General features: G+C 36.1%; 1 protein-coding gene across 3 annotated transcripts; it reads right to left on the bottom strand.

Moving 5' to 3' along the window:
- Window positions 1-9822: 9822 nt before the first annotated feature.
- LOC130430267 (natural killer cell receptor 2B4-like) lies at window positions 9823-13374 on the bottom strand. 3 transcript variants are annotated; one of them, XM_056759301.1, is made up of 5 exons: window positions 13144-13374; window positions 11567-11905; window positions 11131-11427; window positions 10905-11033; window positions 9823-10812 (listed from the first exon to the last, which is right to left on the bottom strand). In XM_056759301.1, exons 1-5 carry the CDS (start codon window positions 13181-13183, stop codon window positions 10775-10777), a joined length of 843 nt encoding a protein of 280 aa, XP_056615279.1. In that variant the 5' UTR covers window positions 13184-13374; the 3' UTR covers window positions 9823-10774. The 3 variants fall into 3 exon arrangements, with proteins under 3 accessions (XP_056615279.1, XP_056615278.1, XP_056615280.1); XM_056759300.1 differs by lacking the exon at window positions 9823-10812 and having other exon boundaries at window positions 10819-11033; XM_056759302.1 differs by lacking the exon at window positions 9823-10812 and having other exon boundaries at window positions 10819-11033; window positions 11675-11905.
- Window positions 13375-15468: the final 2094 nt, after the last annotated feature.

The raw sequence follows: 15468 nt of genomic DNA, 5'->3' as shown, positions 1-15468 counted from the left end.
AAATATGCCGATTCGATCCTCAGGTCCGGCAGGTAACTATTGAGGTGCCCTTGAGCAAGGCATGTTTTCACCACTTGCTGTGTGTGTGTTCACTTTTCACTGGATGGGTTAAAAGCAGAGGTCACTTTTCGGGTATGGGTCACCATACCTGACAAATAGGATACTTTCACTTTTTCACTTTCACTTTATCGACTGGTGTCAAAGCCGCAAACCCCCCAATCCGATTCGAAAACAAAGGAGCGCTTGAACAAGACGCTCTACTCTTTAAATAGGGAGGTAACGATAACGATAACAGCAACACAACTGATTAAAACAAAACCCGCATTTGGAGCTGGAGAGAGGTCTTACAGTTAAATATGACATGTCACATGGATAAATAGGCCTACACCTATTTTTTACAAAAAAAATCATGCACCGATTTAGTTCCTTTGAAGGTACTTCACGAATGGAAAAGCTGTTCCGGATAAAGACAGATTTTGACAATTTGCTAATTTTGGCAAGTGTATTTTAAACGGCCACATTATGACATACAGTCATGCTGCCCTCCATAAACAGCAACGTAAATCAACCAATGATAATTGAGGACTGGAAGACGCTGGTTTCTTGTTTTTAAATATTTACACTCCAGTTATTCCAATTTCAATGTCCAAATATTTTATTAAAAGTCTTCGTTCTGTAAAAGGGTGTACTTGCAATATAATGTTACTTAATCAGTGGCATACAATATTTATAAAATGACAATTGTATCGACTATCACAATTATTTCTGAAATCTTGCAATTTGTCAACATATTCTGTTGACCTAAGGACAACATTTTTATAAATATAACCTAAATCCACATCAAACACTAACCATAACTTCACATGGGAATCCATTCCATTCCATTTTCTACCGCTTATCCGAACTACCTCGGGTCACGGGGAGCCTGCGCCTATCTCAGGAGTCATCGGGCATCAAGGCAGGATACACCCTGGATGGAGTGCCAACCCATCGCAGGCACACACACTCACTCATTCATTCACTCACGCACTCACACCCTACGGACAATTTTTTCCAGAGATGCCAATCAACCTACCATGCATGTCTTTGGACCAGGGGAGGAAACCGGAGTACCCGGAGGAAACCCCCGAGGCACGGGGAGAACATGCAAACTCCACACACACAAGTCGGAAGCGGGAATCGAACCCCCAACCCTGGAGGTGTGAGGCGAACGTGCTAACCACTAAGCCACCGTGCCCCCCTCACATGGGAATCAAGAAGTGAAAAACAATAATCTAGAAACACCTATTTCTAAAATCTGATTGGTTCATTTTATGTCGTCCTAAGGATATCAACAACTTGGTAAAAACAGGAGAGGCCTTACGACACCCCTTCTCCAAACTTGTAAAATCCCTATCTCATCTGGAGAGGGTTTGGGTCACATCCCCCCATTGAGCAGTGCGGCAAATCCTTTCCCATTATATCCACTCTCATCAGTTCGGGTAATTGACGAGTCCAGCTGGACGCCACTTAGTCTGAGTGGTTGCATTTAATTCCATTATACCCAGAACTTTCTCTTTCCTTATTGCAACACCATTAGGTAATGGACCACTTACTCCATCGCCATCATTTATTTTCCAGAATACTTTCCAACATTTCCATCAACCTGTCTAAGAAAACTGTGTCTAAATCTTTCTAATGTCAGCCACACTAGAAATCCTGTCTTTTATTTCTATTTTCAATTCTAGTTGGTGACCCTGCCCCTAAATACTATTTTGGAATATACCTTATGAAGTATCAAAACACAAAAAGTATTGCAGTGTCATGTTCATGATCAAAATCTACAAAATAGACCAAAATTCCTTAAAACACAGATCTAAACGAAACATGTTGTATCAGTGAAATGTATTATACTGCTCACTACAATATTTGTAGTATTAACTGTAGTAAGTGGATACAATACTGTAGTATACTTTAATATTTAAAGTCGTAAGATTTAAAAAACGACTGTCTAGTAATTTTTAGCAAAGTTTACTGTAGTAACTACTAAAGACTTTTTTTTTACATTGGAACTAATTCAATCAATGTGCGACAAATTGCATTTATAGCAATGCTTATTATGCTTATAAATCGACATCACGGCGTGTTGCAGGCTGGGGTGGCGCCACCATCTTCAGAGGTTTGTTAACTAGCAATTTTTATGTTATACTACGGCTCTCACCTTGCTTTTGCTTACAGTGGTGTGAAAAGAATTAGACCGGTAAAAAAAAGTGAATAAATCAAAGCCAAAAGAACGAGGGGCACTACCAGAAAAGATCCGCTCCCACCTACAAATATGGCGGTGACACCCGACATGCATCACGGCGTGACATCAGCACCACATTCTCTATTAAGGAAAATGTTACGCTTACTTTAAATATGAGGTGGTTTAGGTAAGTGAATCATTCAACCAACATGTTCAAAACAGCTGATTCATTCAAGAATGAAGCAAGTGTCTTCACTGAATCATTAAGTAGTCCGAGTCATTCAAAACACGGATTCATTTAGATGAAAGTGTTCAAACGTTAATGCGCATATGCAACATTAGTTATGGCACTACCGTTAAAAAAAACAAAGAGGCATCGCTGAAATTTTGATGCTTTAGCATCTCAATGGTATCACCCGTACACAGTGCAACCTTATTTTGGAATACAATATTACTCATATATTAGTGACATACATTAATCTCTCTTAATCAATTGAGTACTTTGCCAAAACTTGTTTTATCACCAAATTAGCCAAAAGTATAGCAATTCTAGAGAGTCTTTCTTTTACAGATAATTGCAGAAAACTATCAACTGAAACAAAATAAAGTCAAAAGAATTCCTGTATGCTACAGGAAATACTAGTTGCACAAAGTTTAGTTCTTTTTATACTAATTATCTATGTCTCCAGATGAGAAGACTAAATGACATGTCAAGAAGGAGTAAAAATAGCCTTGCATGTGGGCACCGCCACAATTTACATACCCCTCCTACTGCACATTTATTGCAGGCAGTTTAACTCAGTTGGTCTGTTTAACCGCAGCTCCATGCATTACTAGTAACTTCCGGGAACTATTGAGTGCCTCCATGAAACACCATTGCTGTGAAAAATCTGTTCCATTGAAGTCAACGGAGTTGATGCGACTCTCTCTCTCAATGGGTCTGATAAGGCGCACTGAGAGCAGTTTCAGCGCTGCAGCCCGGAGAATTGCAGGTGGGAGGAGTTAATGTTTACTGTGTAAATGTGTACAAGAAATGTCTGTCATACAGCCATGTTGGTTGGAACTGCACCCACGTTTTTCACCTACTGAGTGACAATAAAGGGATTTGATTTGATTAATGCCACAAATTGCAAGTGGGAGGAGCTTAGGCCGCAAGTAGGCTGGATTTCACTGGGTGAATGAGATTCTGCAGTTTTTTTTATAACGCTTTCTTGTCAGAAAGTGCCACATCTTACTGTATCACAATACATATTCCACATACATCAACATGAAAAGACAAAAAAAGAAAACACAAAACAAACCAACATAAATAATAATAATAAAAAAAGAGGGTACAAAAACATCAGATTAACAAATGTATACTACACATCCTTTACATTTTCATGAGAATTTTTATGCACAAAACGTGGGACTTTATCTTTTTTGAGAATGGTAGGAGGCAGCGACAGTAATGAAAACACGATTCAAAATTACATTTTCATTGTAGTTTAAAGTATTGTTGTATCACAACAAGAAAACGAAACAAATAGTTTTTTTATGAGAAAATAATGTTTTAGTCCACCGGAAGATCAATGCAACTTGAAGTTACAGCCAGCATGGCAGGATAAAAGTTTTAACAAATAAACACTCAGCAACGCAAATGTCTTTACATTGATATAAAAACAATAACCATGCCTATTCCTGAATTTTAGAAACTACAATTTTACAGTTTCTAGGTAAAAAAACCCCGTTATATTTCACATATTTCAAGATTATCGTCCATCGCTGTCTCTGTTCTCACAAAACGACTGGATTTCTTCTGGTTTCTTCAAAGTTCCGCCTTTCGAAACGCTCTGATTGGTAAAGCTGACCTGATCTGTCATGATTGGTTCCCCGCTTTAGAGTGTGTGTCTGTGTGACGATGTCCCACTCATATCATATCAGCGAGTTCCGCTCCTCAAGCTGTTGTGATAGGTCGGTCCCCCTCTCAGTGCACTTGAATTCATAAGATTTGGCTTTTAGCAATAAACAGTAACAATGGCATCAACTTCACTTCATCAGTTAAAATCATGCGGATCGATCGATGTGTCGCAGCGATGTGCTGGTGCATACGCAAACGTCAATCTTTGTTAGAGATGGGGTTTTTTTCTACTATGGCAAGGTGGGAAATGACACCGGACTGTTTTTTTTAGTCGAGGCAAAATAAAATTAAATGGGCGATTAATTAATATCTTAATCTGGGATTTAACAATCGGGGGTGTTGTGGCATGCATACGTGTCATTGCGTTACATGCATACGTGTCCAACTCGCTACTGCTTTCGCGTTGCTTGCTTTCGCGTTTCTAAAATGTTCGTCTGTACGGCCCAAGTGTCCATTAGGGCCCAATACGTTAGCTGCTTACCGGGAAAAGTCCCGGTATGCCAGATGGCCAGTCTCCCCCTTTAAGAATCGAAGCTTCATAAAAGAAGAACATCTCAAATAAGCAGGAAATCACTGAGCGTTCCATCAAGTCAAGCTGAAAAATGCTGTTCCTCACACATACAGTAACTATGGGTCATGTGGGTACATGCAGAACTTTGCATATAACTTAAACCATTCATAACCCTGTATAAAACTACAACCCTTCAGTTATTATAGCATCTGCATCAGCAACATTTTCATAAGGGTTCCAACATTACTTTAGTGTTACTTATCCGTTATGTCTATATCAAAACGCAGAGCTAGCAGCAGATTTGATCGTGCATGTAAACAGTGAAGATGCAAAACACGAAAATTATGTTTTAATTTCATGTTTTTTTTATAAACAGTGTTTCTTTTTGTAGTATCACTAAAAGCAGCCAACTGAAACGTTTACCAAACACGTTCACTATTTAATGGCAAACAAAATTGTGGTAACAGCTAAGGCAGCAACTGACTCAAAAAACCTGTGATATTATTAAATATACGGTAATTAAAATAAATAATTAATCTGTGTTGCTAATCAAGCGTGCCAGGAATACACATTTGTTACACTTCAAGGCTTTACAGTATACGCTATTTTTTTATGTGTTACCTTTTTGAATTTGGCGTCTCTTCAGCTCCCTTTGCATGGTGGGATTGAATAGTGTCAATCCTATGAAATCCGGGGTATTTTTCGCCTTCATTGAATGTCCCAGTGAGCACGAAAGAACATAATTTCACCATAAACCAACCACAACCAGGTGCTCCACGCAAGATTTCTGACAGAGGAGTCAAAAGACTATCCGGGTATTTCTCGCTGTAATGACTTGAGGCGGACAACAGCACTTGATAGAAAAAGTAATTCTTTACTTGGAACAGCACTTAAAGGTACAGTGTGTAGGAATTTGAAGGATTTATTCACCAAAATGTAATATATAATACAAAACTATGTTGTAAGTGGTGAATAAATACCTTACAAAATGAAGCGAAATGTTTATATTATCTTACAATGAGCCATTTTATGTATATACACCGCGGGCACACCCTTCCATGTAATATATCAAATTGCACAGCCATGTTTCTATAGTAGCACTACACGGACAAACTGAGCGCGTTTCGTAAAACGAAGGATGCACGGGACTACGTTCTTCTTCGGCTGTGTTTTGAAGCAGCTTGCCACGCCCCTACATAGAAGGATTAGCAGAAGAAGAGGAAGAACAATAACAAAATTCACTCGTCATGTTTTTTATTAGAAATAGAAACGGTTCTTTTTGAAATTTTCGAGAATGGCGGACCACACGAGAGAGCAACAATCTGTTTCGTCAAAAAAGAGAAAATACGATGCAGCAAGGCGAAGTCGAGACAAAAAACGAAATAAAACCCGAATAAAGATCAGTGTGGCTTTTCCCAAATGGAGGGCACTGAAGCAGGAAAAGGTTTGCTAAGCGACGCCGCAGTTGTCGGACCGGTAAGTTTGTGTAATGTCCGTTATATACGTGAACTGTTTGTTTGATAGCTTTAGCTAATAGATGAGCTGATCATCAAGAGAAATCGCGTTTTTCCTTGTAAATATTTAGCACTTTATAATTGTATCATAAGTCCTTGTTGCATGGCCGTGTGCAAATCAAGTTAGAAATCATGTTTACAATCATAATTTGCACAAATCGGGTTTAAGTTATATTCTAATACTGCTTAGCTTTCACATCCTCTCTTGTGCGGTCCTCCCGGGTGACGTTAGCTACTCTGCATCTCCAACACCCCTACCTCTCCGCCCTCTTCCTCTCCCTCTTACCCGTGATAAGTCCTCTGATTGACTCTGTGATGATGTGAAAAACGTCGGCTAAGACTTTCGTGGTTAGATTACACGCCTTTAGCATTAGCAAGCGGTTTCAATAGGCTGTAAATTACGAACCAAAAAATGCTTTGTATAATAAGCGAATAAATCACTGACACAATGTTAAAAAGTAAATGATGAATTAAGTAATCTTTATTTATTTATATTCTTTGAAAATAAGCCTCGTCACTTGACTTGCAAAGGTTACTCTCTGCTGTCTCAGAAGACGACATCTCTGTCCTGTGTCCGTAACTTCAGTCTGTTGTTCGCCTGTGAGACATAGATTGCAATTATCAACACCACCGATAATGGCCGCTATCATTTACGGAACCCTTTTGTCCTTTGACGGCAACCGTACCTTCTCTAATGGGAGGGAGAGGGGGGTGGCGGAGCTTTAGGTTGCAATTTCCAAATTCGCCAATAGTGGCCTCTGAAACTTACACACAGAACCTTTAACAACATGCTTACATAGCATGTATTCACATGCTACCTGTCTCGCTTATGCTAACTGCTCAGTATCATGGGAACTCTTTTTGTAAAAGGAGACATACAACATTACACTCGTCTACTGTTTTCTGCATACTGAGATTTCGGACATACTATTCATATTCTCGTATACTATATAGGAAGTATGCAATTTTAAACACTGCGTATGGGAGTTATTAAAAAATAAATCTGACTTGAATTGACAATATAATTCAATATTACTTTATTAATTAAAACATAGTGTTACACATTTTGTTGTCGAAATCTCAAGAGTTATGCATTTTGTAAAAATGCTTTTTATCACATAATTAGAAACACCACAGTAATTAACATAACATAAATGTGTATGTGTCCCATCAGGTTAGAAATACTACATGCTTACTTGGGATCTTCACACCCACTGGGCCAAAAACAGGAAATACGTCATGAAAGTGGTCAAGTGGTTAAGTGCAAAGAACGCAAATGGGGGTATTTGAACACAGCATATGATTACGGCCTTGTTTTCTCCTACGAAAGTTAGGGTTAGGATTGATGTGGTGGGGGGTTTTAGAGATAGGGACCAATCACAAAGAAGCAGTTGAATTTCAGTACAACACCGGCCGGCATCTTTGAGTAGAAGCACACAGCTTAATGTAAAGTTACATTGTTTTCTTGTGTTTATTGGTTTTACAGGCTGTGACAAGAAAAACATTATGGGTTCCCAGAAATATATATTTTCTGTGTGTGTAACATTCAAAACAGATACGCTCAAAACAACAACAATGGCATACATGTTGCTGTGAAACGTGGAATAATGGGAACCGTCGTCTTCAACTCCACCGCTTATAATCAATCAGACGTTAATGAGAAATCACGTTTATGGATAATGTAAAGTAATAGTTTTATAAATGTTGCGTTTGATGACGTGATTTTATTTTTAGCTCAACTGCCTATTAAAACACTTGCAAAATCAACATTTCTGTCTATTAAAAATGTCTTTGTTGACAGGAAAGAACCAAAGACAGTCTTGTATTATTTATCGTGCTTTTCCCCCATCGAGGGTGTTTGTTTTCTTGTTTTATATTAAAGTAGTTTTGTTAACCCGTCACTTGCCTGCGCTTGTGTTATGTAAACCATTTCTGACACTTCTATGTGAAAACGAAAGTAAACTTTGGCATCTGGGTGTTGTCTGTCTCTTTAATACATAACACTTGTCTTTCATATAAACATTCTGAGAAATATAAAGACATTTTCGTAAAATGAAGTCAGCTACCTACCACGTTCAATCCACAGGCACAGACAAAAGAAAACCAATATATGAATCATAATCCAAGATGGTTTGTGATCATCAAACTCCACATTTTGTGCAAAGTGAAGAGGAATTATTTGATCAAGTCCGCAATATTATGTCCATTTCTTTTTCGAAACGTTATTATTCTCAAATATATAGTCTCCGACAGCTAAAATTATTAAAGATTTTAAGAAGAAACACCACCACAAGTTTTATGGTAGCAGCTGGGAAGTATCCGATAATTGTACCAACTTGCTAGAAAACACACGGTTCGCCGGATTCTGTGAATTTAAGCATTTTGTTAGATTAAAGATTAAAATCCAGCGAATAGTCCACATATAAAGTGAAATTGCATGGTTCTTCCTTATTCCAGAATGATTGAGTACACACCTAGTCACCTGAGACTGCCCCTCCCATATGACGAAATACATCACGAGTATGTAGAGTAAACTGGTCCTGTTGAAATGTAAATAAATCTTTGCCTTATGGTTCAGTGATAAGTAAACAACACTGTTTTAAACCCTTTCTGTTATAGTGCACACTTTGTGATGACTGTTTGTAACAGTTTCTCTGTAGCCTACTGATTCACGTTCATGTTTTAAGTTTAAGACCAGTCCTCTTCATATTCCTGTCATGTGTCTGTCTGTGATATATACTTTGATTTTTTTTAAATAATGGTTTTCGAAACCATGGTTATTTTGTGTTGACCATGTTTTTACTAAAGTAACCATGTTTTGGGGGTCTGGAAACCTATATTAGGGAAGAATGGGACCAATTTCCAACACCGAAACTCCAGCAATTCATAGCCTCAATGTCAAGACGTCTTCAAACTGTTTTGAAAAGAAACAGAGATGCCACACCATGGTAAACATGCCCCGTCCCAACTATTTGGAGACCTGTAGCAGGAATCAAATTTGAAATGAGCTCATGTAACATTTATCAGTTTAAACATTTGCTATGTTATGCTCTATTGTGAATAAAATACTGGCTCATGTGATTTGAAAGTCTTTTAGTTTTTATTAGAATTCAAAAAACGTCACAATTTTTCCGGAATTCGGGTTGTAAACAGCCCAAAAAATCCTCAAAAACATTATATTACGAAGATTGAAATACTTGCAACCTTCACAGTCTTCGTCATCATTCCAGTCATTCTTCGATGACATCATTAAGTGTAAAAAAGATTTTTTTTAACATTATTACTGTAATGTATTGTACATAAATATAAAAAAGGTTAAATATTCGATGCAACCATGATGAACAAAGCCATTATCAGAGACAAAGACTTCTCAGTGACGTTTACAGAAAGTGAATTATGTAAAACATATTTGTGAGCATTACACAAATGCAACGCTTTCTCCCCCCAAGAACAAAAACAACAGCACATTAATCAACACAATTCAGGAGAATTCACAATTCTCGCTCTGGTTGTGGCCAGCATAAGGCATACCTGTGTAATGATCATGCTCTCTTAATATCATTTGGATATGCCACACCTGTGAGGTGGATGGATTATCTCAGCACATGAAAAATGGGGGCAAAAACACAAGTGTTGTCCTTTATAATTTTGGTCAGTGTAAATGACGATAATGGAGTATCATTGTGATTTATTTAATATTTCTGGCATTTTGAAATGAAATATTACAAAGGGAGATATGTCGTACTGTGGCCTGCTGGCAAAGATAATTCACCACAACTTTCATTAAATTAAAAACTTAAAATATCACAAGGAAGTGAAGTATTCAACAAAAGGCGTATAATCAAATATAGTAATAAATGTTCTATAACCTATAGCTAAAGAGACACACTTGTTTACAGAATTTTATAGACCTATGTTTTATTGTTATGTGGTCATTAATACATATTTTCATGATTTACATGTATATCATTTGCTGTTAATTTACACCTATTTTTACATCCTGTATTATTTCAGTACCTTTTTCTATACTTACAGGGTTTTGTAAATATTGTGATATTGTGAGTTATCTATTCCATTCCATTCTATTCAATTAGGTGTCAAAAGATGGTGACCCTAATATCTGACCTTCAATAATATGACATTGTGTAATTTGTGCAAAGCTTTGTCAAAAGTGCTTTTTAAATAAACATGACTTTAACATCCATCATGAACACACATTTTCTACTAGAGTCAACCCTTTTAAAATAATTTAGAAAATAATACAAATAAAGTTTCGAAAGAGACATATAAAGCAGCAAGCCAAGAACCAATCCTACCATTGAACTAGTTTTTAACAATACATATTACAATAACTGTGTTAGGCCCATAATAACTATTGCCTTTTGGTGAAGTAAGAAAAAAATCAAGAGGATTCGGTTACCTTTTTCTAAATATCCAAATAAAAGTCTTCATCTGATTGGTTAATTTGGCCCATGTCAAGTAACTCTTTAAAAATATAATAAAAATAAACACACAATAACAAATTTTATAGGGGCTGATTTCCAGGCTGATTTTTTATCTTCACCTTGCATATATTCACCAAGTTGGTGGTAAGGAAGAACAGATGAAAGACTTTTTTCCTAATATCATTCAGTGGAGTCTAGACAGATGTCTGCTTCATTACCTGTATGAGTATTTGAAAAAATACATGAATATACTATATTAATCTTGGGTGAAAAAAAAAGTTTGAAAAAAAGAAAAAAAACATGAAAATACTTTTTCCATATTCCTCTTTTTCTTTGCAGCTGAAGTAAACCACACCAGCAGCTATACATAAGATTATCAACAGCCATGCAGTTGCAGCAATAACAACTTCAAATATTGCCCATCTGAATTTCCGGAGTTCTGTGATGCACATAGATGAGTCATAAAGCATTAGGTTATTTATATAACAAACATATAAATTACATTGTAAGTAATGTAATTATTTTTGCTGTCATACCTGAACATGACTGACAGAGTTCATTGACGTCTAGATGTTGTGTGTGGTTTGTGATGGGATTGTTCACCACACATCTGTATGTGTTTGTATCGTGATATTCCACCTCCAGAGGTAGAGAGAGTCTGATGTTGAGATCAGACACACTGATACTGGACAATAAACAGTTTCCTTTGTACCAGGAGAGACTCACATGTGTCACATTCATCACTGAACACAACAACACACATTTTGAAGATCTTTCTGATGATGAAGAACATTGAGAAGAGTCTCTGATGATGACAGGAACAGGCAGATGAGCTGGAATACCAAAGAGAAACAAGACAAGTAAAGGTGTTTCACACCTTTTGCCTAAACATTCTTATTTCATATCAAGAAATGAATCCAGTACACAAATTATATTTATGTCATTAATATGTTGTATTGCGTAAGACAGTACCATAGACAGTCACACTTATTTTCTTGTATGAGGTTTCTTTGCTGCTGTGAATAGTTAGTTTATAAAGTCCAGCATTTCTGATACTCATGTTTGTGATCGTGAGAGAACCTGTTTGATTGTCCAACTGTAGTTTGTCTCCGAATCTCTCGTCATAAGTATCACGTATAGAAGTCAAATTGGCCCGTATATTAAATTCAGCTATAAGAGATTCTTTAGGTTCGTACATCCACTTTATAAAATCATATGTCTGCATGTCATTAAGATGAGTTTGTAGAGTGACAGAATGTCCCTCCATCACTGACACTGACTTCACTTCATCTGCATTAGCACCAAACACACCTGTAACACAGAGTCATACAAATTATTTATATTGGATGAAGTGAGACTGATTATGAACTTTAATGAAATATTGTGATAGTGTTTCAAAAGTGTTTCAAGATCCTCAAAATTGGGTTTAAACTGGACTGATTATTGCTGTTCATAAATGAACAGAACCAGAAGAGCTTTATTGACAAGGAATTTTCTTTGGTGTTGGAAGCATCTAGTACAGACATTCAACACAATACAATATAATAAGATTTACAGTCTAAAAGATTCTAAAATATGCATATTTAAAATAAAGACTAATGTACATAAAATGGGAGATAATAACTAACAGACATTGTACAGGGTAGTATATAGTAGAATATACATATTAACAGATTGTATGTACACTTGTGCAAATGGATAATGTAGTATGTTATATTGTTTAAAAACACATCACACACTAAACAGTCATCATCAGTGTTAGTTTAGATAATTGAGAACCACACACACAATAGGGTATATCTGTCTCTGAGCATACAGAATATCTCTTTAGAAGAAACATACTATAGAAACCTATACAGTTTTGAACATGGTTGTGATAACAAAGAGATGAAGTATAACTTCAATCCCTAAATGTACGGTTGATTCTAGGTAGATTTTAACACTAAGCTTTCGACTCTTTCTCACACTTATTTCAGCCTATACGCTTGTCTGCGTGAGCATTATCAAGTCAAGCACAAACAATAACTTTACATGGTTGTTTTCTATATATTTTATATCTCACGTTAATTTTGTAACTTTGAAATGCATTTCCGAGTTGTGATAGTTCACTGTGGTTCAGGTGTGCATTAAGTTGATTTATTCCGGATTCTTGTGCATGTGACGGGTGAACGCCCACTTTCTGTTGACCGTATTCCACATTGGTTTTGGTCTAAAATGTCTGTTCGTCATTTCAATAAATGTGGACTTTAGGCAGGGAACGCGTTAGCAATAATTATCCCTACTAGCCCCTATACTATGTTTGTATATATATATATATATACATACATATATATATATATATATGTATATATATATATTCAATAAAAAAACTGTGTATACACTGCGTACTGTATTACGTAATGCATCTTAATTTTTCTTTCATTTACGTTAAGTTCAATCAATTGTTACCCGCAACATTACGCCATTTAATGACTAAAACAAAGGTGACTCTAGTAGTGAAGCAGCTGCCCAGTAAAGAGTTTATGATTTAAAAAGATATTTAGACTTACCATTGACGATTGGCATACACATGAAAATGAAAGCAAACATTTCAGATATCTTTAAAAATGTTAAAGGGTTAAAAGTAACATTATCTCTATGACATTAAACCAGGCTATATAACCGCAATAACCAATGAGTTCCAGCAATTGCAAGAATTAACAGGATAGACAAAATAGTTATCAATTCTCCGGTTTATGATGTTTGAGGATGTTTTACTTTCGATTATGTTATGACGTTTGATGCCGGATATCTAAACAAACAGCTGAAGAAAGCGAAAGTATTTTCAGGTGTTGAATCCGAAACCGTGAGGCTGGAGAGTGAAACTCTTCCGTGGTGCCACAACCGACACCAAACACACATGCATTGTGATCCTTTTTGTGGCAAATAATGTTGTACAATTGTAGGACGAGAGAATAATTAAAAAGCAGTCTGATATTGCGACATTGTAACTTAAAGTGTCTGGGTCTCAGTATTACTTCAGGCACAAAAGTGTTGTCTGTCTTCTGTCCAAAGACACACCTGGAACACAAACAGAAATGATATTATATCAGAGGTTATAAAAACAGTCTGCCCCTCTAAAAGGCGAGGAAACAGGTCAAAACAGGAACAACTGTTTATCACAAAAGAGCTTTAGAAGAAAGTGCAGAATAAACAATCCTTCATCCCCTGAATTTTTTTTTTTTTTTCAGTTTTTAGACTTTTCATTTATTACTCTAAAGAACAGTGTTGTTACAATTCATCCAATTGATAAATAATCCAAACAAATACGATTTTTACTTTTAAAATGGTTTGAGGAAGCAACTGGTTGTAAACTGGTTTTATGCAGCTCATCAGGTCACACAAACAACGTCCAATCCTGAGTCACGTAAGAGAATAAGACAAAGCATGTCAAATACTGACATAATGTGTAAATGAAGCACACAATAGAAAAGTTGCTGCAGTTTACTGCCATCTCGTGGAGTCTGCTTGTAACGTTACTTTTTAACCAATAAATTAATTTTATACGTTTGGGTCACTAAAGTAAAATTCATTGATATACAAAATTCCCGAAAATCGAAGTTTCTGTAAACAATTAATTATTAATGGAAACGTTTGATGCACGTGATCATAAAGGAGATTTTACCGTCACACACACTATGCTCAACATTTGACCTCACCTGTGTCTACAGAAGGCCCTGCTCACTGTCAGTGTGAAAGACTTAAACATTGTTAGGCTAGTTTACTTCATAATATTATTTAGATCTTTTCTGAAATGAAGTGTGATTCGGTTAAAGGCACCTACCCGTTATTGATGTTTCATCTTTAGTCTTATATTTTTAATAGCTATATATAAAGCGGCATCTTAATGTAGTAGGCCTCAATATATTGTAATACTGTCATATATGAATACAACATATCTACAATTTATTCGATATATGTTCAATTATGAATATATAAATTACTTATAGAGGTAGTTTTCCTTAATGGTCCCTATTGACTTTCAATGGTACGAATAAAAACTACAATGCCCAAGTCAATGGGGATAATTTTTGGGTGAACTACTCCTTTACTGTATTGACAGAGTTTTTAAAGAACTTTTATAACCTTTATATTGACTGGATCAGCAGACATTGATCACTAAACGAATGTAGTTGTATTCTAAACTTAACACCAGAAGATGACGACATACACAGACAGCGAGTACAACAACTGATGAGAACAAAGTATTAAATTACAGATGTGATACTATCAATGTTTGTCATTTGAAATGTGACGGTTCTGGTAGTTAATAAATATAATAAAACTAAAATTTGAAAAAAAAATGACACTTTTAACTGCTCTATAATTAACAACGATCTCTAAAAACATCTCATTCCAAAGTTGAGATTTGAAGACGTTTACAAGGAACTTGAATTTGACAACGAGGTCCGAAATAATAAAAAAAACAATTACTATACGAAATTGATTCATTTATTCTTAATTTGTATGTGCTTTTGATGTGATTTTTACCTGATAGAATCCCCTTCCTTCACAGACATCGATGTTGCTTTACCTGCTTTAGAATACATCAAGACCTTATAAATCACACCGAAGACAAAATGTCAGATAGTTTTATAAAGAGTTGTCTAGCCTGAACATGACTGACAGAGATGTTGAACGTTGAGTTGTGTCGTCTGATTGATGCCTGAACTGGACAGTACACAGGTGTAGATGTTTTGATCCTGATGATCCACCTCCAGATAGTCTGGTCACAGTGTAAGGGACATTTTAAGTACAAAAAATAGCATCTGTAAACCTTTATAATACTATGGCTTTATATAAAGTTCCTCTCTGTGTGTGAGCAAACTAAATCT

Source organism: Triplophysa dalaica, chromosome 10 (genome assembly GCF_015846415.1).
Source record: "Triplophysa dalaica isolate WHDGS20190420 chromosome 10, ASM1584641v1, whole genome shotgun sequence".
NCBI classification, from domain to species: domain Eukaryota; kingdom Metazoa; phylum Chordata; class Actinopteri; order Cypriniformes; family Nemacheilidae; genus Triplophysa; species Triplophysa dalaica.
The sequence above is the reverse complement of the archived record's forward strand: the minus strand, read 5'-3'. Positions and strand labels throughout refer to the sequence as shown.